The sequence below is a fragment of the Lycorma delicatula genome, chromosome 1 (genome assembly GCF_047948215.1).
Source record: "Lycorma delicatula isolate Av1 chromosome 1, ASM4794821v1, whole genome shotgun sequence".
NCBI lineage: Eukaryota > Metazoa > Arthropoda > Insecta > Hemiptera > Fulgoridae > Lycorma > Lycorma delicatula.
The window spans coordinates 396,139,071-396,163,346 of NC_134455.1; the positions used below are offsets into that span (position 1 = coordinate 396,139,071).

Genomic DNA, 24,276 nt, shown 5'->3' on the forward strand with positions numbered 1-24,276 from the left:
TAACCACCCAAACCGATGCGGATATATCTACATCCATCGTTGAACTGTTAATGGAAGTAAGTATTAGTTCCCTTTTAAACTCTCTATACATCTACCGCATTGTCTTCGTCGGTTACATTTCCACACCACCCAGGAGGTAGTAACCGCGGCGCGTTGAGATTTTTTTTACACGAGTGAAATCTCTCCCCGATAGGCCTACTATAAAACACTCGATTTTTTTAATTTTTTTTATTTTTTTATGTAGTTTCTGTCACAAACATTACGACAGATTGTTCTTTCTTCGTGGAACAATTGATTCGAACGAAAGAGGAACGTTTTCTTTTATGCAGTTTCGACATCGCACCAAGTGTTGAGACGAGTCAATCGTTTCGTTGCACCAACAACATTTGATGTGCATGTCATCGAAACAGTAGTAATAACCGTTTTTAGCCAGCTCGTCTTTATTTTTAGCGTCTGCATGTTCAAAAGTACGCAGACGATCGGCCTCTCTCGCCAGATCCAACGACTTATTCGAGTACTTCAACCACTGCATGTAGAAACAACCCGTATGCAACGCACATTTTCCACCAGCATGGAGGTTGTGGTATGGACAATTTACTATGTAACTATGTTTAGGTTTTGGTGCGTTTTCCGGTATCTCACGTACGTCGGAGTGAAATCGACGTAAGAAATCTGCTTTCTCCAGTCCTTTAGTGTATATCGTACCGAATTGTGAACAAAACGCCTTCATGATATCATCACTGTATACTGACTCACCGTAATCCCAATTGATTTTGTGAAAATTCTCTCCAACCATCCAGCCATCCGTTTGTATTTAGATGGTAACTCAGACTTTGGATACGGTGATCGAAAGTGAAGAAGCATATAGCATTCTTCTCCGACAACAGCGAGTTCTTTGATTAAACTCTCCGCGTTTACCAAGAAAGCCGTGATACTCGGTAACTCCGTCCATGACGACAACTCACTTGCGTATGAGGATTGACGTATGTTCTTTAGACGTTTATTAAGGTGTACTTACAATTGTGGTGGGGATGCATCCCTCCCCACCATAAACACACCAAATATTTACTGTGTGCGATCGTATAAAGATTCGTATACGTCATCAAAGGAACAGTAAATACCGTGTTTGGCTAATTCGTCCTTATTTAAGAGCAATGGTGGTACGCACGACCTTTTGTCTTCTTGTTTTTCGTCACTCCTCTTTGACAGTATCGTCTTCTTACTGCTAGGTATTTTTTTGACCTTTTAGTGTTTTCACTCGTGGACGATCGTTCGTACGGCTTATTACGCGGTTTCTTTTTCTTCTGTTCACCGCTGTTCTTTTTTGACGGCTTCGTAGATGTTTTCTTTTTTTTCTTATTAACTAATGAAGACTGATCTTCAATATCGTTATGTAATGTCTCTTCAACGATCGGTAACAACTGCTGATCGTCTGATGAACTCGACACTCCTCCTCCCTCCATGACTGACACTCAACTGACGTTCTGCATCGTCTATCGTAACCGTCTTTTTTTCTATGTCAGTGTGGAAGTGGAGGGGGTTATCCCCCCCTCGTCTTCTTCATCCTCTTTTAGAGGACCATCATAGTCATCATCATGTTCATGTAACGTTATGTTAGGTAATGAGATGTTGGTAGCGATTACCTTCGGTAACACTGTTGTCCTCGCTGAAGGTAATGATGTCGTTACACCATCATTGTTTTGCATTTCTGTCTCAGCAAATGACCGGTGATGAATATGGTAATGATTATTTGTATGGTCATTCACATTCCTAGGTGATTTTTATCCAGAGGTGGGAAGTAGTATTGTCTAAATCAAAGGACCTATCCTGCGTATCTTGAGAGTTTCCAGAATTATTTTAATTTTCAGTGAATAATTCTTTCTCTGTTTCTCCTTTCTTTGGAGAATTTCTTTATATTTCTTTATATCAAAGGGTAGTAAGTGGGGGTTGACAATGCTCCAAACCCTTGATTTTTAATGTCTTCCTTAATCACGTTTCTTGGTATTGAGTAGTATAGATTTTTTGGCATTACCCAAAATGCTCTTTTGTTGCCTCATAAAAGTATGTCCTATAAGGTCTTCTTGTATCACCTGAATGATTCTTTTGTTACCATCATTGTCTTTCAAAAGTATTCGAAGCTATTCATTATTGATTACTTGCATACTATAGTCAGTTTTGTTCACCATTGTTCCTAACAACTCTTAGAGTTTTTTTATGTCAGTAATGCCACATAGCACTATTGGAGGGAGTTTAATATTTTCCTTTTGTTTGATGTGGTTGCTGGCACTGTCCTGCTGGAATTGACAATCACATTCGTCATTCTCAAGAAGCGCAATAAACTCTGTAATGATATCTTGATACACAACATTGTTCACTGTAGTTTCAAAGAAATTAGGGCCCACTGTTTGACGACATGTTACGGCACACCACACACCCATTTTCTGACAGTGTAAGGGGTTTTCATGTAAATTGAATTGTGGGACAAAACTTGTCATTGCTATCAACACTTGTTTTGTTGGTATGAGGATAGTATTTTTGGTGTTTAGGATCACATTTCTGCTAATCAGTTAATTTGATAGGTGAGGGTTGTAAGTTATGGTAAGTGATGGTGGTTGGAAGAGGCCATACAAAGGCGATAGTAAGTTGTGTAAATACACTGATGGAAATGTCTGCTGAGGCATTTGCACAGGTGGCATCCTGACAAAGGCCAAACTAATGTTATCAAGTTTAGAAGGGTCTAAAAGATGACCTCCGGTGAAGCCCATTGGGGGTAGGAATGGAGGGGGTGGTGTGACAACCAGGATCATCACAAGGTGGTGTCTTGCCCTTCGGGGGTCAGGATCATAAGCGTTAACACTCTGAAATCAGTTACTTTGCTTGTAATGTATTACATAATTACAAACTTGACAGTAAATATTATTCTTTTGATGTCTTTTAATTCTCTTCAGTAATTCTTAGGAGCTTAACATAATACGGCATAAATGAAATGATTTGTGAAAAAAATGTTAAGTAGGAATTGAACTTTGTACTTAATATAAAATACGAGGTGTTTCCAGAAAAGTAGTACTGCTTCCTACTAACACCATTGCAGCTCTGAGCATGCTTGCCACATTCTCTTATTTGTTGGCTTTTTAAAGATACCATTACAAGTACATCAAAGTTTGTTTACAGTTGATTAAACATCATTTAAAATGTTCAAGTCTATCAATAATCCTGTTGATTATGAAATTAGAACAGCTACCCAATATTTGTATATGAGAAATATCACACCAGCCAATATTTTTTGAGAAATTAGTGAAGTTTGTGGTGAAAAAGCTATGCGTGATGGAATGTTAAAAAGTGAAAGGCAGTTTGATGAGGAACACAGTAATGTGCATGATGAGCAAAGGAGTGGGTGCCCTTCCGTTGTGAATAAAAATTTGGTTATGTGAGTGGATGAAAGAGAATAAGCAGTTTACAATTTATTTGTTATGTATTGAATTTCCTGAAATTTTACAAACAGTTTTATTTGAAATTGTGACATAAAACCTTGGCCATTACAAACTTCTCTCATTAGATGCCAAAAATGTTAATGGGGGTTCACAAAACCAAGCGATTAGACCGCTCAGCCTTTCTTAACACAGTAACAAAAATGCTGATGATAACATTTTGAGCCAGGTAGTGACTGTTGATGAGACTTGAGTCTCTGCATTGCTGCATGCTGCAGAATCCTAACTATAGTTTATGGAATGGTAACATGTAATATCTCTAAAAAAACAAGAGTTCAAAACTATTATTTCAGCTTCAAAAATGTACACTGTCTTCTAGGATAAGAAAGGGGCTTTGTTGGTCCACTTCTTGTCAGGAGATGAGACTAAATATTTTGCTTTAATGTAATGTTCTCAAAAAACTGCACCATACAGTCCAAAACAAGAGGAGAGGAATGCTTAATCAAGGGATTTTTGTTGCTTCACGATAATGCTCATTCGCATGTTGCTGATGAAGCTCAAAGTTTGATTTAACAAACTGGTTGGGAGCAGTTGAAGTACCTACCCGTCTTGTACTCCTAACCTGACATCGCATAGCGCTGATCAGCGCTATGACAGTGTTGACGTGAAGAATATGGGACAACAGTGGTTATATTAACTGGGGCTCCATTTGAGGAAGGAATGAAAAAACTGATTGTAAGGTATAAAATTGTTTTATTGAAAGTTATATGTATTTTTTAATAACAAAACTGTAATACTTACTTTTTGAATACACCTCATAGCTATTATTTATATTTTTGTTTTTATATCTTGAGTTAAATTGCAACTAAATTAATAAATAAACTATATATTCTTACAAAATTGACAAATTGTTTACTTAATCACAAACAATAACTTTGAGTCATTATTTAATTGTTATGATATTAAAATATTTTAAGTAAATTTGATAACGCTCTTAACAACAGGGTGAATGAAAATATGAAATCAGGCAGTTGATGGTTGTAAACCGGGTTGGTCTAGTGGTGAACTTGTCATCGCAAATCAGCTGATTTTATGTTCTAAATTCAAATCCTAATAAAGGCATTTACTTTTATACAGATTTGAATACTAGATTGTGAATACTGGTGTTCTTTGTTGGTTGGGTTTCAATTAACTACACATCTCAGGAATGGTCGATTTGAGACTATACAAGACTATACTTCATTTGCATTCATACCAATCTTCCTCATTCATCCCCTGAAGAATCTTACAGTGGTTCCAGAGGTTGAACAGAAAAGAAGTTGTGAAGGTTCAAGTTCTAGATTGAATAATGAAGTTCTTGTAAATGAAATGTAAAAGTGTGGAGAAAATGGATCAAGCCCCTAATCTGATGACAATAAACAGAAGAGTCAGCTAGTGATGAAGATAAACAAACATATTATATTTTGTATGCAATTAATGTATAAAAATATACAAAATGATTTAGAAATATCTACTAATTGCAATTAAAAATTATACAGTTAAACAAAATAAAATTTTATTTATTTATTTTAATTTATGTATATGTAAAAATCTATACATATATATTCATTTTATTTTTATAAATAACAATTGTCACCTGTAAATTTAAAATTGCATATCTTATATATACTTGCAATCAAGATATGTAATTTAATGTACAAGTGAAGTAGTTATTTTAAAAATGAATAAATAAAAAATATATATATTTATTATTTTACTGAAATTAATGTTTTTAAGATTCATATTGTTCCTCTTGTATTATTCCTCTTTTACTGTTGAATTATGTTTTAAATTTTATTAAAATAAACCACCGATTGCAGAATATTGAGTTAAGACATATCTTACCTTAATTTTATCACAAAAGTGCTTTTCCGGAATGACTAAGGATGCAGGATCCCGTGAAAATACTTTCATGGTAAAGTTAAAATAAGATATGTCTTACCTCTGTATTCTGTGCTAGGTGTTTTATATTATAGAATATAATTTTTTTTAAATTTAGCTTTAAATGTATTTTATATTTATTTTAAATGTGTAATTTTAATTTATAGGTGACAGTTATTTTAAAAATGAATGGGATGAAAGTGAATTATGTAACCAGCTAAAAGAAGTTGAAGTGGAATTAAAGAAACTAAATCATGGACAACATCTAGTATTTAAAAATATTAAAATTAATGGTAGTACTATTGAGGCGATACATTGGCTTACACAGATGAAGTGTAAAATTTTTTGTGGTAATGGACTGGTTGTTGAAAAAAGCAAACTAATAGGGTAATGTCTTTTAATCTTTTAAATTAGTTATTAGGATTGGTCAAAGTACAACCTAAAACATGTTTTATTTACAATACTCAAAAATACAGAAAGATCCAAAAGTTGTGCACATCATAGTAATAATAAAGATAAGACATTAAGTAATAATATTTAAAAATTTATTTATTTTCACAACATGCTCAAAATGGCTGCCCGTTCAGTAATGCATGTATAAACTCTTTTTAGCTTGTTTGAGGCCACTTTGTGAAGCACATATATACTGATGTTGATCTCGTTTTTGTGTTCATCTTTAGTTCCTGCAGTGTGTGAGGCCTGTTTTAATACACCTTTGCTTTAAGATAACTTCACAGTAAGAAATCTAGGGATGTCAAGTAGGTGTGAAAATGGGGTCCATAATCCTTTACGGATGATGATATGCTTGCAAAGATACCTGTTCAAGAAATGCATGATTTCATTACATGTGTGACTTGTGGCACTGTCCTGCTGGAACTCAAGAAGCACAATAACCTGTGTAATGCTATCTTGGTACATAACACTGTTCACGCTAGTTTCAAAGAAAATTGGGCCCACTATTTTACAACATGATATGGCACACTGCACTCCCATTTTCTGAGAGTGTAAGGGGTTTTCATGTAGCACTGTAGCTTTTCAGTTAGCCAAATTCTAGTGTTTTGATTGTTCATGTAGCCACTAAGGTGAAACCACACCTCATCAGTGAAGAAAACACAGTCATGCTCTGCAATTCCATGATAGTCAACAAATGACCGAAACCGTGTACAGTACACTACACGCTTTTCTTTACCTGGCTCCTTCAATTCCTGAATACTGCGAACATGATTGCATAACAGTGTAACCGCCTCATCACTCTCTGAGCACTTCCATTATGAAATCTAAGAGTGTGCTGGTAGCCTCCTCAAGCCTTTTGAAGGCAAATGCTGCATCGCATTCTTAACCTCAGCTGGATTAGCATTAGTCAAAATGGCCAGTCTCCTGGATGTGTGTGTGTGTGCGGGCACGCGCAGGGACTGTTTATAAATTAATCTCTGATTGAATAATGAAAATCAAACTTGGAAAGAATTTCTATATACAAACATACATATTTATATTACTTCTCAACACAGTCCCTGTCCAAATTCAAGCACTTGTACTGTGAAACCAGCTTGTCTGGTACCTCTTCAAAGAACATGTCCACTGCACATACACTATTTTGCATTGGAAACCGGGTTTTTTTTTTTTGTTGCCCGACTGCAGATTAATTAAAAAAAAAATATATATATATTAATAATAAAAATAGTCAGTTTGTAAATTCAGTATATAGGAAACCCACATCTAACAAAACTACTATACACAAATCTTCAAATCACCCATGGTCACACAAAATTAGCACAAACATGATAAATTGAGCAATTAATTATACAAAGTATAATGGAAATAAAAATAAACTAAACAAAGAAATGGGTATTAAAAAACAAATTGCCATATGTAATAGTTATGATAATTCTTTAATAGCTAATATATATAATAAACAAATGTCAAAAATTAAAAATAATACACATTTAATAACATAAACAGCACACAAAAAGTTGACATATATTTAAAATATGTATGTACTGATAAAATAGATGAACATATTACAAAGGTTTATGATAATACCGTACCGTACCATACCAGACAAATAACCACCTAATAAGTAATAAACAAAATTATTCATCTGATTTATATAATTTGAGTGGTATTTATAAAATTGTATATAATGATTCTGACCATATTTATATAGGAAAGACCATTAGATCCTTAAAGGCTAGATTCTTGGAACATATTAGAAAATATAAAAAAGGTAAACTGGGTTTCTCTAATATATCTGATTAAGAATAAACATACAATATCTGATATTAGGACAAATTTAAAAATACTGGAAATTAAAAAATATAATATGAATACAAATAGTAAGGGATTAGACATTTCAGAAAGATTTATATGTATAGTATAATTATATGTATAATCATATAAGATGTATATATAAAAACATAAAAATAAATTTAATATGATCAACCTTCAGACAGAATATGAAGATGCCGGCCTCCATGGCGCAAGTGGTAGCGTCTCAGCCTTTCATCTGGAGGTCCGGGTTTGAATTCCAGTCAGGCATGGCATTTTCACACATGCTACAAATCATTCATCTCATCCTCTGAAGCAATACCTAACAATGGACCCGGAGGTTAAACTGTAAAAACAAAAAAAATATGAGGATGACAAGTATTTTGAAAGCTGCAGTAGATGGGGCACCACCATCTATTTTGATAGTGATGTATAATGTAATATATTTCAATCAGTTCAGTAAAATAAGTTCAGTTAAATGGACAACATGCATAATTGCTTTACTTATTTTATTTTTATTTTTATTTTTGAGTTTTGATTTTTAATTTTAATGTGATTTTATGCCTTGACGTCATATTTTACGTACATAAAAATTTTTACAATTTAATTTTTAATGTTAATTTTAATTAATTTTTCATATTTCATTTTTAATTTAATTGAATAAAAGTTTAGATTCTTAAAATAAAAAGATTAAAGGTTTTAAATTTTAAATAGAATAAATGATAAGTTATAATATTTTATGAAGTTTGTATTGTAATTTGTGATGAATGTATCAATATGTAATGTAGCTGATGATGCAAGTAAATCGCTGAAGCGCTCCTGCATATACAGTGGAATAAGATAAGTCATCCTACTTTATTTATTCTGTACTTCGGTTGTTCTAATAAAATAAATTATATTATATATATATATATATATATATATATATATATATATATATATATGTATAAAATATTCAAGAATAAGATAGTTCATGATATTGGATTAGATCACAGTGCTGTCTTGTACTGTGTGAACTTATGTTTTGAATTAAAAATGATTATATTAAAAGTGATTAATGTTGATTCACTTCAAATGATTCAAATAATATTGTTCTTCCAAAAGATCTTTTTAGAAATAATTATCCAGAACGTTTTGGTGTTACCAGTAGACCTGTTATTAATTACATCTGTCTTAAAGTGGTCAGGAGACCCGTTTAGTATGTATTTCCATAATACGCTTTATTTATGTTGTGTTCTTCAACACGTTATTTCTCATGAATTTAACATGTCTGTAAATTTCATGTTGTTCACTTTTGATAAAATGTATAAAATTTTCATGTTATACTTAATGTCTTATTTCTCTGATGTGATTTGCAAAAATTGATTCTGTGTAATGTGTCTTTATATTTATGTCATGCATTCTTTCTGTATGACATATTATTTAGTTGTATACAAGTAGGTTTTCTGAAAATCTGATTGTTAGTTTGTTATTTGATCTTGTGTATTTTGTTTGTAATTTTAAAAGCACACAATAATCTTCTTTCATTAAGATGTTGGGAATTTTACATGATTATTGATTGATATATGTTCATGTTATGGATTTTCTGTCTGTGTGGTTTTTGTTTTGCTGTATATTCTATGTAGCAGGTTATTTTTAAGCATGAATGAGTAGACATTAACCTTGTCAGATGATTTATTGTATTAAGTTCATCAATGTTGTTGACTGACAAGGACAATGTAACGTGCATCAGGAAGCTGCATCTTTATTTTGTTTTGGTTATTAATTGTGTTGAGTATGTCTTTCAATTGTATAGAGTCTGTATATTAAGTGTGTTTGTTATCTGTTTCGGTTACAATAAAGAAAAGAAAGTTAAGAGATTTGATGTGTTCATATTATATAGTGAAATGTAACTTGGGATATAATTTTTTGGCAATTCTAAGGAATGTATAACTTTGTATAGGAGTACAAAATCAATATAGATTAGCCAGTACAATATTTCATCAATCTCTTTCTCATTGCATAATATGCGAGGAGTGTTTTTAACCCTTAGCCCTCGCCCTCAAATTTTTTATACCTTCTACCTTTCTACTCATATATAATTTCTAACTCTCATCTACTAGATATCTCAATATTAATCTTTTTTTAATACTGATTTATGAACTATTTTTATATATAACTGGTATTTTTAAGTAATTCTTACTTTATTTATATTTTTTAGAGTATGATATTTTACAAAAAATTTCCTAAAATGAAGGTCAGGCTTATGCTTCCTCATGTTACAGAATAAAATTGTTTCCTTTCATTTTCCTTTGAAAAGTCTAATTACTATTGTCATAATAAGTACTAATCTCGGCAACATTATTATTGTCTTTCTATACTAACATCATAGTACACCTGTCTTTATTTACTTTTGATTCCCCTTTTTTCAGTTATTTTTCTTTAAGATCTTTTGGGAGTCCTTTTCTGTTTAATGTTATGGTTCCTGTTGCGTGGAAGTCTGAAATTTAATAATCTAAACTAAGGTTGTAACTTGAATAAAATTTGTCAGTTTAAATTGGAAACCTTGAGCATTTGTACTGTCTAGTAACTTACTACAAAGTGTAAAACAATTTGGGTTGTTCTTGTCTGATCAAAGAATCTGTGGTTTGAGAAGACACTTCAAACCGGTACTTCTGTGGTTCAAAGACACTTATATAACCGGTGGTTGATTAGCTAAAACATATACTTGTATGCCCCGTTTTGTGAGCTTTTTTGGATTATACATCTTAGAGATGAACTGACCTTTGAAGCAAACTATTGATTCATCAATATTGATTGCTTCACCAGGAACATAGTATTTTCTAAATTTTTCATTTAAATACTCAACAACATTTTTAATCTTTTGCCCTCTGGTTACAGCCTGAACTTGTAGAGGTTGAATAAGTTTCAGAAAATTTGGAAGAGCCTACCTCTACTTAATACATCTTTGAAGAATAGCTGATAACCTAACCATTCTTCAGAAAAATAATCTTGCAAATAAGACCTAGGATGCATACCCATGTTTAAAATTACTCCAAGAAAAGCTTAAATTCAAGTAGCGTACATCTTTCCAAGTTCTCTAGGTAGATCGTTCTAGAAGTGGTGTTATAATAGGAATTTTTATAGCAGCATATCTTTACTGTCTGTGACCATTTCATGTAGTAAATTGTCAGAAAAAAACAATTGAAAAAACCGAAATCAATCACTATAATTATTATTTCACGTTTCTTGAACCAGAGTAAACAAATATTTAGAGAAACAGGGAAAATCATCGGAGTACACATTCCTTTCATCTTAAACACTCAATCCGTCGCCATCACCTCCTTCCCCTACCTAACTCACAATTTTGTCTAATTCATTGTGAATATTTTCATTTTTCCATAAAGGTGAACTAAAACTGTCACTATCAAAAACCGCATTAAAAATAATATCATAATAATAATAGAACACGCAAACAAGAAGCCATCATGAAAACGTAAATAAAAGCAGAACATATGTTTAGGTTTTGAAGTGGACGCACATAGCCTAAGAAATAGCAATTTCATCACCATACTAACACGCAATGTGGTTTTTGAATTAGTTCAAAAGATATCCAAAAGAATGCAGCATAAATTGGTGTTTTAGTGAAAGCTTTGCAGTCGAGTTATATTTTAAATATGTACACAGGTGTCATCTGACATTCGAGTAAACTGCACTTTGGCAGTGTGGAGCTCACAGACAGTCGAGGACTAAAGGTTAAATTGTTGGAAATATATTTCATTCAGGAAGCTGAAATATATGGTCTATTAGTCTGCGAATAGGTTCAGACTTTGTTGAGTCTAGTATTTATTATTGTATGTGAAACAGTTTTATGTCTTTTGTTAAATTATGATTTTGGTTATGGGTTGTTGATTTATTAGTAATCTTTTTAGTTACATAATACTTTGTGAATACATACTACACAGTCAGGGCATAGTTAACAGTTCATATTTCTGCATTGTTATCTATAATTGTCCAAAGTGTATAGTATATAAGCAAAGAACTGTTATGGATTGGGAGATCTTATATGAAGCTATATGAAATAGACAAGTTATTAGAATATATATGATGGGCAATTGTACTGGGAAGCTAGGAGATTAATGACTATGTATCAAATGACTAAGTACAAGATAAATATTTCCAAATATTGGCTTCTAGGATTCTTTTAAAAAAACTTGGCATTAAATGTAAGTGACAAAACCCTTTTCCATTTAAAAGGCTATAGCAGTGAAAGTACAGACTTTGTAACCTCTAGTTTAATGCTTTTAGATTACAATTTTTTTTTTTTTACTGATGAATAATTTGTCACAGAAGCTTACAAAGAAGCTTTTACATTGGAATATGAAAATTAAAATTTGTAGGATATGAAAAGTGCAATGCCTGACCGGAATTTAAACCCAGGACCCTTAATGAAAGATCAGGCAATGTTTTTACGTTAAAGTAATTTTAACTTTTTACAAGTTCAATTTAATATACTAGGAATTTTGCTATATGTTTGTTATATATAATATTTTGTTGTGTATGGTTTTGTGCTCCATATTATTACTAAATGATACATTAACTGTGTGGTTAAAAAAGGTATAACTGAATTTTTTTTCAAGTGGAGTCATTTCGAACTCTAACATACATATTTCAGGTTTTTTATAATATAATTATAATTCTTGGTTTTATTGCATTTAAATTTATTTTTAATTAAAAATATTTTTTTTTAGGTTATATGTCAATTCTGATGATAGGGTTAAACGGCTGATATTAATTATAAAAGAATGGGCTAAATATACTCATCTTCCAGACGATATATCAAATTATTCATTGACTTGGATTGTTCTATATTATTTAATTAAAGTCTTATTGCTTAAACCTGTTAGTGCTTTAAAAAATAATGTTGCAAAACAAAAAAAATCAGTTTCAGGTAAGGAAGTATGTTTTTGTTACATAATCTTAAAGATTACAGTTTTCCCCATTTATAGTTAAATCACTATATTGATTACCTAAACATTTCTTAGAATTATGGAAACATTTTTTCAATGTCAATGAATGTGTATTCATTCCTCTTCACAATAAAAAGATGTTATTGTGAAATAATTTATTTTAATTCATTCAGTGTAAAGGTGAATTTTATTATTTCTAATTTAAGATAATTAAAGATTGCAGGAGATGCCGATCTGTAATAATATTGTTATTATTCTAGCCTTTGTAGCTTATAAAAAAAATCAGTTTCAGAATGCAATTTTCCAGTTGGTTAGTAAAATTTGCTCTATTAATTTTTTTTACAGTTTCATAATATGATCAAACAGAAATATTGTATTTACTGGGAAAGCCCTACAAATGTTTAAGTTAACCAAGGTTAAAAATTTAGATGAATTTGTATGTTTGAGGGTACTTACACATAGAAAAACAATAATTAGAAATATAAAAATTAGCTGAAAAATTAGTAATTCAAAAGATTGTTTCTTGTAAAAGTGTAACATTGCTAATATTTAAAGAATATTATTTACTTCTTATATTTATGTTGATAATAATTTTTTATTAAACAACTTTAAAGAATTATCTGTCCTGTAAAGGTTCACAGCATTTTATAGGAGTTAGATTGAACTGAAAAAATAGAAAACTTATCTTGTTATATAATCACTTTTGACCAAGAAAGAAATTGAATCATAGTTTATGAAAGAAATTGAAATATGTAAAGTTTGTTCATTGTTTTCTTTTAACAGAAGTTCATTGGTAATCATCTGAGCAAGCTCATAATTAGTCTAGATGCTTCTTTTTTCTTCATCTTCTAAAAAGGTGTACTCCTAAACATTTTAGGCCTAGTATGTCAGCAATGATTGAAAATAAAATCCTGGAAGTGTATAGATTTATTATAATGGGATTTTATAAACTACAAGAGAATTTTGTGTTATCAGTTTTGACATTAAAATCCAATAGAAGCAGGGTTAATTCTAACTCTATTGAAAGAGAACCAAATAGCATTATTGAGATCTTAAAAAAACATTACATGACACATTAGCAAGTACTTTGTCAATTTTTCTACTTTCTGTAAAAGCATTATTTATAGTTACTGATCTATTATTTCATCTGTAGTTACTGTATAACAAATGCTACAAGGATTAACTGCATTCATTCCTTTCTGTATAGTGCAATTTTGCTAAAATTATAGATATTTATTTCTATTGGTTTTCTCATCGTTGTTGTTAATAGTTTAATCTTATTTTTCTTGTCCTTATTGCTATTATTACTAATTTATTCTGTTCATATTGTTGTGTATTCTTCGTTTTTAATACCTACTGTTAAAGATATTACATTGAATTATTAATAACTTGTAATTAATATGTAATAACATTAAAACCACAGAGATAATTGTCTACAGTAGTAATTAATTTAATTGAAAATAGAAACAAAAATAAATTTCAATAAAAAATTCACTTCTCAAAAATATAATCATGAAAATGGAAAAAATACAGAGTAATTCAAAATGATATTCGATTTCATAACTCTTCATTCCAAATTAAGAATTGATGATAAATGTGAAGTAAGTTACATCTGAATAATACTCACAGTAAAGTTTACAGACACAATTCGTAATGTTCAATATGCCCCCCTCCAGCTGCACAGCACACATCTAAACAGTAGCTGAGTTTGTCCCACACGCAAGTAAGCACATCTTGTGTTACTGATGAGTTCACCGCAACTGTGATACAGTTTCACAGGTTGACCAGATTTATTGGTGTAGGTGATATGTTAACTGCATCTTTTACAAACTTCACAAGAAAAAGTCACATGGTGTGAGACCACATGAACCTGAAGGCCAGAACTGAAGAGTCAGGTCTTAATTCCCAATGCATCCTATTCATTGTTGACGTAGAGATTTATTCAGATTGCTTCGAATATCTAACCCTGCCGGGTTAGTCAAGTGGTAAACGCCTCTTTGCAAATCAACTGATTTCGAAGTCAAGAGTTCTAAGGTTCAAATCCTAATAAAGGCAGTTACTTTTATACAGATTTGAATATTAGATCGTTGATACCAGTGTTCTTTGATGGTTGGATTTCAATTAACCACACATCTCAGAAATAGTCGACCTGAGATTGTACAAGACTACACTTCATTTACACTCATACCATCCCCATTCATCCTTTGAAGTGATCCTGATGGTGGTTCCGGAGGCTAAGCAGAAAAGAAAAGAAAGCTTTGAACATCTAGATGCTAATGGGGTGAAGCTCCAACTTGTTGAAAAATGAAGTTTTGTGAATTTTCATTTAATGAGGGGAAAAACCAATTTTCCAGTATGTCCTGGTACATTATCTCGGTAATTGTATGTTCCAAAAAAAAAGAATGGTCCATAAACCTTTGCAATAAGGTACAAACAAAACACATTAACCTTGGGGGACTCTCTCTTGTTGCAGTGTGTCATGGAGATTTTGTAGACCTGAGTTGTGAACATTGTTTCTATCTACTTTTCTACTGAGTTGAGACATGCTTCATCACTAAAAAAAATTAAATGTGGAAGAAAATTATCATCTTCCATGTTTGCAAGCATTTGATCACAAAATTCAACATGTTTTGATTTGTTACCTCCGCAAAGAGCCTATAAAAGTTGTAGGCAGTATGGCTTGAAAACAACGTCTCAAAACATGCCAGACAGTTGGTTGAGGTATTCCAAGTTCTCTGCTCTCTCACACAAGTGGTAGCATCTCGGCCATTCATCTGGAGGTCCCAGGTTTGAATTCCGGTCAGGCATGGCATTTTCACATGCTCCAAAAACTGTCATTCATCTCATCCTCTGGTCCTGAAGGAAAAAGTTCTCTGCTCTTACTCAATGGGTTAACATTTTTGGGGTTCATACAAAACTTTCTTTGATTTGTCTCACCTTCTCCTCTACCATACGTAGTTGGCCCATGCTCTTGCCTTTACAGAGTCACCCTGTCTCTGTAAAGGCACTCTGTCTTAGGTGTGAAACCAACATGTGCTCTTCCTTATTGGAGGGTCAGTCCTCCTACCTGGGTGTTATCCTTGATGAGAATTTTCAGTTCAAAGAACATCTACAGTATGTAGCAAAAAGGCTGCTAATGCCTTTTCTGGAATCCGTAGTTATTCATCACGATTGGGGGTTAAATTACTGTACCATGCATATCCTTTACAAAGGTGTCAGCGAAGCTATTACGCTGTATGCTGCCCTTGTCTGGGCTCACCGCATGGCTTTTAGGTATTGCATGGACATTTTGCTGCGGGCCCAACGACCTCTTGCCGGTTGTTATAGGCGGTTACAGAACAGTCTCGCAGGAGTCAGTCTGTGTTATAGCCGAGTCAAACCAATAGATATCTTGGCTAATGAGGGTAAGGAACCCTACATTTCAAAGGTAAATAACCATCAGAATGAAAGCAGGAGATTGAAGACCAGGGCCTTGGTTGGTATATTTCCTATAGTGTCTAATTTAGGTGTGATTAAATGGATCTCTCCCAATCGGTATATCACGCAGTATCTCTCTGTTCATGGTGCCTTTCGAGCGAGTTTGACCAGGTTTCGTATATTAGATTCGAGTCAATGCCCGGATTGCGGGACTGATGATACAGTGGACCATATCCTCTACGTCTGCCCCCGATATGAGGTCGAAAGTTCACGAGCTTTTAGAGAACTTGAGAGAATACATTCCTTCCTGGATCTCCATACCAACTGAATGATTCACGAGGAATGGTCTATAGTGGCTGGATTTTTCTCACCCTTACATTGTAGTTTGATTGAGGTACTTGATTGTGGTAGGATCCTGGCTGGCTAGGTTTCCGACTTAGGCATTGAATTGGTTGGAGGTAGGCGCATTGGTATCTTGCCAATATATTGGTATTGTTTGTGATTCGATTTGGGGCTCCCACTGGTGGGGGAGGCTGTCCTAATTGTGACTTGATAATGCCATGCGAGACACCATTATGGGTCCAAGTGGGGGTTTGTCCCCGGCTCCTGCGTGGACTGGAATGAGGTTGCGTTCACCTTGTTAGGTGATCTAAACTGGTCGACTTAATGTGGGTGTAGGTCTGAATTTCTATAATGCATAAAAACAATTTTGATTGGTATGAGTGTAGCCCTGAAATTTTAAACTTGTTCATTTTCTAAGGCACTGATAGTCACGAATGGTGTTGTTAAATCTGTACTAGGCATGGGGTCTGCGGTTTCGGTTAGTTAGTTTGAGGAATTCATGTTAGGTTGGAAGTGAATATGTCTGTTTTAGGCCTATGTGAAGGCTAAATATGATATGTATTTACTGATGCAAATGTCTGCCAAGGCATTTACATCAGTAGCATCCCGACCAAGGCCTGGCTAATGACTGTGTGGTGTAATCAGTTAGAGTGTCTAAAGACAACCTCCGGTAAAGCCCCTTAGGGCTTGAAACGGAGGGAGTGGGGTGTCTTCTCCCTATGGGATTGGGATGGAGGGTCAATGTTGAATCGGAGATGAAACACATGCTGCACTGCAGTTGCCAACTGAGATTTGCTGTACTCAAGAACACAAAAAACCTTTTGTTGCACTGTAGCCATGTTTCTCACACATGATACATATGTATCAGGTGTGCACCAGCACTCTAGCAGTTGTTTATGCAAGTACATGTGCTCTGGCGATGTTATTCAAAACTTTTGGACCTATCTGTCAACTACTACGTAGGTCAATCAGATACAATGTATAGTTCAAGAAATATAGAATTACTAAATTGAGTATCATTTAGAATTGCCCTGAATTGTACAAAATCGTAAATTCTTCTTTTAATGTGTTAGTTCTTCAGTATATTCATATTATGGCAAAGCTTGAGTTAGTTAACATGATTTATTTTTTTTTTTATGTTTATTTGTATAATAAATTATTTTACAGTTTATTTTTTATTTAAAAGGTGATAGTCCATGATTTTTTTTGTATGACTGAAATTTACCGAAAGGCATTTTTTTTTTAATTATGCAGTTTTACCTATATGTGTGCCTATAGTACCTAGTTACTATAGGCAGTGTATGTACGTATATGTGTATATTTAGTTATTGTATAAATAAATCTTCAACTTTAATCAGTTTGTAAATCGTTATATAAATCATATCAGGAATGATTAGGTATCTTACTCCTAGATGAAAAAAGGAATTATACCAACATTTGAAGGATAGATCAGAGGACCATAATAAAATTTTGATTAGTGCAGCCTCACAAATATACCTAATTAGAGAATAGAGTCCATAATAATTTAAAAGTGCAAAATAATTGTTAATTAAATATATTATAATGCCTAATAAATAAAATGACAACAAATAAGCAACAGTTTGGAAGGCATATTGAAAATTATTTTAGCATATATTTATGTTTCACATTAAATTGTTTGCAGATAATTCAGGGGTTTTTTTTAATCTTTTAAAAAAAAGTATCATTGAAAGTATACTGACGGTAATATTGTTTCTGTAAAAGAAAATCTTTTGATTTTTATTTTAAATATTGTGATTTTTATTTTAAATATTATTTTTATTTTTAACTATTGTGTAAGATAATTTAAATTCGTCACTGATTTATGAAAAATGGCAACAGAAATGTAAGGCCTTTCTCATCAGCCGAAGATTGTTTGGATTTGTAAAAAATAGTTTTGTGTTGGCTAACAGAGGTGGATAGTTTTTTGACTTGTTTTCAGCAAAGGTTGTGCATTCAGAAATATAAGCTAAGTTAAAATTTTTATTTTTGTATTTTAATTATCATTTACGTATAGATTTGGATTAAATGAATATTTATTTACACATGTAGATTTTAATTAAAGATATGTCAATTGCAGCCTTTTTCACAAATTTTCACTAAAATTGAACAGTGTGTATGAAAATTAGAAACTCAACTTTAAAAAACTAATGCTACATACTACATAACAATAAAAAATACTATATAAATTTTGACTTAAATAAGCACCAGTAATTCAAAACTAAACCAGCTTTACATCCCTTAATTTGATATTGATCTTAAAAGTCAAAATTTATAAAAGAATTGCAAAATATTATTTTTTAGAGCTGTGTTTTTGTTTTAATTCATTTTATATTTTTAAATGTACATTGGTTAATTTTATTATTCTTCAGTTTTATTTAAAATATGGGTAGTTACAAAGTAATTTGCAAAAAAAAAAACATGCAATTTGATAAGAGTAAATATTGAAACACAGTAAGCATAAAAAGACTACCGGGCATGAGGTTAGGATCACTAAAATGTTGGAATGTACAATTTTTTTTATTGTAGTTTAGTAACTAATTTTCACAATATTTATGAAAAATAATGGGTGGTAACCATCCATTTCGGTTATTACTATAAGGGGTACTTAGTTCCAGAAGATTATATATATATATATATATATATATATATATATATATATAATAAATGTTTATACTTTCATTATTTTACGTCTATTTTATATTATTGTTGGTTATATGTCTGTTAAGCTTATGTTTTAAGATTTTATAACTAAATAATTTTATTTTCACTTTTAATCTGTTTATATTTTATGGATTATATCAGAATAGCTTGATGCAACGTATCATAATGAGATAATAATGCATTATTATACAAGCATAACTACAAGAAAAATAGAAAATATTGTCAAATTTTCAGTGTAATAAAATGAGTAATTTTTCATTTAAAAAATCTATAATCTAAGTTATTGGGAAAAATATTAAAATGTGATCTCTAGAGGAACTTTCAGACAATAGAATCATCAAAATGAGCTTTGATTAAGAATAAGATGTAGATTGCATAAAAAAGAAAGTACAATTTTTCATTGGTTTGAAAACTTATTCTTTTTTAATGTTTAAAATAAATATACATTCACAGTACATTTTATGTAAATAATAATTTCACTGTTCTTATACAGGTTGGGAATGTGGATTTGACAGTGATGCAACTGTAAATTTGTTACAGCCAAATCCTAAGTTGAAGACAAACGATGAACTGATAAGAGGTTTTTTTGAATTTTATGGAAATGATGACAACATATTGTCAGTTCATTGTCCGTTGACTGGAGAATCTTTTACAAAACTGCAATTTAAAAAATTGAATCTACCATGTGCACAGTATGAAAATTACATACAGTTTTGTACATCCAGTTCATCTAATCATTGCTTTAAACTAACTAAAGGATTTTGTTTACAAGATCCTATTGAACTTAATAGTAATTTGACTGTAGACTTAGCTGGAAAATCTTATTCAAAGTTTAAGTGGTTCTGTAAAAGAATGCAACAAATTTTATAAGAGAGTAATTAACATGTTGTCACTATGGTAAGCCAAACAAAAAAGTGTCAGATCCAGTTGAATGGCAGTTACTAATATTACAGCCATAGTAGTAGCTGGTAATGTTAGGTGCTGTGCTATATTAGATATTCTTTCATCTATTTTTTTTTGTTTGTATCACTGGGTTTAAGTTAAAATTCTCAGAACTTCTGAGGGAACCTGCCCCATTTTAATAATTAACGACCATGTTAAATTATGAATCCTAGTAAAAACATAAGTTTCTTATTCTTCTCCTGCATTATTGCATTACATTGCAACTTATGAGAATCTGTTGAAATACCAAATTTCAACACATGAATATATGAAGTTAAATAATTATATGACAAAATAAATTATTTATTATTCGAATTTGCGGTCCTGTAGAACAGAAATTTCATTTCTTATATATAGCATAATTTATTATGTATAAGATGTGACCAGAAAATAATGAGAATTTTAATTTTTATCAAAACCAAATTTAATTATTCTTTTATATTGATATTGTTCCGATTAAAGTAGTCCCCAGAAATATAACACTTATGCAATGTTTCATCCAATCCTTGAAACATTTGTGGAAAACGCTTTTTAATATGCCCTAAGTTCATTTAGTGATTTTTCTCTTTATTTCATCTATTGTCTGAAACTGTCCTTTTTATGTTCTCTTAATCAATGGAAACAAGAAGCATGGTGCTATGTCTGGAGTATATGAATGTTGTGGCAACAGCACAGCATTATTTTTAGTTAATCACAAATTAATGTGATTACTTATCCTCACACTTCACTAAGTGAAATGTGGCAAACTGTCATAATTGTTTGTTAAAATTTGTGGTAGTTTTCTTTAGATAACTCACTTAAATAGTGTAAAACTGCCAAGTAATATTATTTGTTGTCCATACAATGTTGTGGTAAAAATTTCTAATGGATAACACCATTGTAATTGAAAAAAAAAAGAATCTTAACATCGATTGAATTCTGTATGCTTTTTCAATCTTGGTTTTTCAGGAAGCTTCCATTGGGATAATTGGACCTTTGTTTCATTATCATAACCATGCGCCCATGTTTTGTCACCTTTTGTGACAAGTTTGGGTAATTCTGAGTCATCCATGATATCAGCTAACAATTGTTCTATGATGTTGCTTTCTTTGAAAATTCAACAATTTTGAAACAAGTTTTGCTGCTACTTGTTTCATGCCGAAAATGTCACTTAAAAGAGCAGTAAGAGATTCATACCTTTTCAGCAACTTTTCTAGTAGCAATTCAAATGTTATTGATCGCAGTGTCCTTTATTTTGTTAATACTGAAATCATTTATACCATTCATAAACCCTTGGTATTAACATAATATCGTTGCCAAAAGCCTTTTTTAACAGCTTCACTGCTCTTTATTCCTTAATTAATACATACCTTTTGTTCCATCATTTCCAAAGAAAATAAATTGCCATTTATAATAAAGTATGTCCTAATTACTCTGCTATTAAATTTGAACTACGCATCTGACATGCCTGAAAATACTGATGTACACACTAGTGACAGTATGCTGCCTTCATGTGGGAAAAAATCAATTTATTTAAACAACGCACAAGATTAAAGTATTCATTTTTTTTATTACACCTCATATACATAGACTTTCTTATAGTATTATGTGCATAATAATTATTTTAGTAATGCATGTAATTTCTTATACCGGATGATTCAAAAAGTACTTAACAACTTTAAAAGCTTATTGAAAGAACTTACAAATTCGGTTGAGGTTTTATTTCATAAAAAAAAAACCATAAGTTTGTTTACCCAAACATTCACTTTGATTTTGATGTGATTTCCATTTATAATGCGGCATACATCCCACCTGAAGTCCATTTCATTTCAGACTGTAGCCAGCAAGTCAAGCATTACCTCTGCAGATTCAGCGTTAATTCAAAGTCTTAGCTCAACAAGATCAGCAGACAAAGGTGCATAAACACAACAAGAAAAAATCTAGTGGGGTTAAATGTGGGGAGCAAAGTGGCTGTGCAATTAGACCTTCGTAACTTTCAACCTGGAGATCAAGTATCAAGAATATCTCTTGACTTATAGGTGGTAGTGAGGTGGTGTCCTCTCTTGATGATACTGATGGCGTCCATCTTGGTTATCATCCATTAACTGAGGAATTAGAAAATTTTGGAGCATGAAACAGTCATTTGTGGAATGCCAGACTCATGTGATTGTTGTAGAGTTGATTTCTTCAGACTACGTGTAAAGCTTTCACTAAGTTGTTCCACAGTAAGGAACACATGCGCATCCTGGCGATTTTGTTTGTTTAACAGAACAACCTGTCAAAATGAAGGTTTGGTGTCAATTGTAAATTGTGTGCCTACTTATTTTTTTTTTCCTGTTTAGCCTCCGGTAACTACCGTTTAGATAATACTTCAGAGGATGAATGAGGATGATATGTATGAGTGTGAATGAAGTGTAGTCTTGTACATTCTCAATTCGACCATTCCTGAGATGTGTGGTTAATTGAAAACCCAACCACCATAGAACACCGGTATCCACGATCTAGCATTCAAATCCATGTAAAAATAACTGGCTTTACTAGGACTTGAATGCTGGAACTCTCGGCTTCCAAATCAGCTGATTTGGGAAGACGCGTTCACCACTAGACCAGACCAACCCGGTGGGTCTGTGTGCCTACTTAGACGCTCCCTACTGTACTGTCTCTAAAATTACATTGAACTTCAGTTGCTGACTGCAAATCGTGAAACCAAAACGCATAACAAGCATGTTATGCATCACAAAATGCATCTATTTTTAACAACATTGATGACAGAACTGTTGGCTGAATTCGGTACTAATGAATTATGAATCAAAATCTGATGTGTTTTACTATGAAATGAGACTCCAAACGAATTTGTAAGTTATCTAAATTAATTATTATATGCCTGTGAAGTCTTTATTATAGTATATACATTATAGTATTGTAGTTTTGAATTCTTTTTTGAATCACGTGGTACATTATATATGTCATTATCAATTATACTTTTATTTTTTATATTCAGTTGTATTTGCATTAAAATTTTATAAAAATGTAAAATATATTTTTCTCATAATTTTTTATAACAATAGAAAATATTATTTGTTCATGAAATAATTAGTGTTATGATAAGTTATAATACTGTAACTTTTACACTACTTAAAGTATTTTTGTTTTACTTTTACATTAATTAAAGTATTTTCCTCCAGCAAACGGTTTTTAATTATAATGCTATTTAACGCTTGTATTTTCTATTTTTTTTAGCATTTAAAAGCAAAGGATTTTTATAGTTTTGTAATTATCTTTAAATAACTGTATTTCTGTTATTCGATGTAAGTACATGATTTTTGTTCTGTTAGAAATGAATTAAGATTTATTGTTATGTGATTAAATACCAAAAATTTTTATAACCTATATTACTCATGAAAATAATGGGAAAGTACGTACATATAAACATATGTTCTAAAATGCTTCATTTCCAAGTTACAGCCAGTGAAAGATTTCACTTGGATTTCAGCTACCTTGGTGAAATGAGATCGTATTGACATTTTAAAGACGTTTATTAAGCAGCAGAATTACCGATTGCTTATGGTCTTTGACCTAAAAAATTGAATAAAATAGATCCCAGAACCGTATTTGGAATAGTTTTTGAGAAATTTGGGGTGAAAACCAATAAATTGGGATAAAAAAAACCTTGTTTTCTATGTTTGACATACAGTAACTTTGTTAAATGGATAATAAACAAAGCTTGGTAAAACAAAGCATGGTAAAACTTGTAAACAAAGCTTCTAAAGTATATAATTCTGAAATACTGCTGAAGTTAAATAAAACTAAGAAAAGTTAAAAAAATTGTAATTTTATTTAAAAACAGTACATTACTACTACTATATTTGTTAGAAAAGTATTAAATTTTATTTTGTTGATGTGGAAAATTTAAAAAAAAAATTTACTGTTAACAAAAAACTGGAAATTACACAACAATTGTAAAATAAATAAAAATTACTTAGATAATATTTTTTTTATTAATAATAGAAATACAATAAATTATTTAAAAGTTAGCAGTAAAATAAAAACTGCTGTTGAACAATGCGCAATACTATATTAGCATTTAAATCAAATTGTAAGGTACATTAATTTTATCTGGTACTGTCATTAAAAAAAAATAATTTTTTTGTCCGTAAAAAAAATTCTACTGTCATTAGCGAAGGTTTTCTGTGAATTTTAGTTTGAATCTGATTGGTTTGCGATTGAAGTAATGCCATACTTATTTAAAACAGAGGAATACACTGACATGGTATTCATTTTGAATGTGTATAATGGTAATACTACAGCTGCTGCAGTAGATATGAAATACATTTTCCTAATCGCAGGATTCC

General features: G+C 31.6%; 1 protein-coding gene across 1 annotated transcript; it reads left to right on the forward strand.

Moving 5' to 3' along the window:
• The first annotated feature begins 1,678 nt into the window (after positions 1-1,678).
• Positions 1,679-23,842, forward strand: LOC142318005 (terminal uridylyltransferase Tailor-like). The gene is made up of 4 exons (XM_075354537.1): positions 1,679-1,739; positions 5,516-5,735; positions 12,344-12,543; positions 19,497-23,842. Exons 1-4 carry the CDS (start codon positions 1,679-1,681, stop codon positions 19,871-19,873), a joined length of 858 nt encoding a protein of 285 aa, XP_075210652.1. The 3' UTR covers positions 19,874-23,842.
• Positions 23,843-24,276: the final 434 nt, after the last annotated feature.

Excerpts from the sequence above, each read along its gene's own strand:
- LOC142318005 (XM_075354537.1), top strand. The coding sequence starts at position 1,679 with ATGTCGTTACACCATCATTGTTTTGCATTTCTGTCTCAGCAAATGACC. Across the intron at positions 1,740-5,515 it reads AATGACCGGTGATGAATATG|GTGACAGTTATTTTAAAAAT; the intron begins GTAATGATTATT and ends TTTAATTTATAG. Across the intron at positions 12,544-19,496 it reads ACAAAAAAAATCAGTTTCAG|GTTGGGAATGTGGATTTGAC; the intron begins GTAAGGAAGTAT and ends GTTCTTATACAG.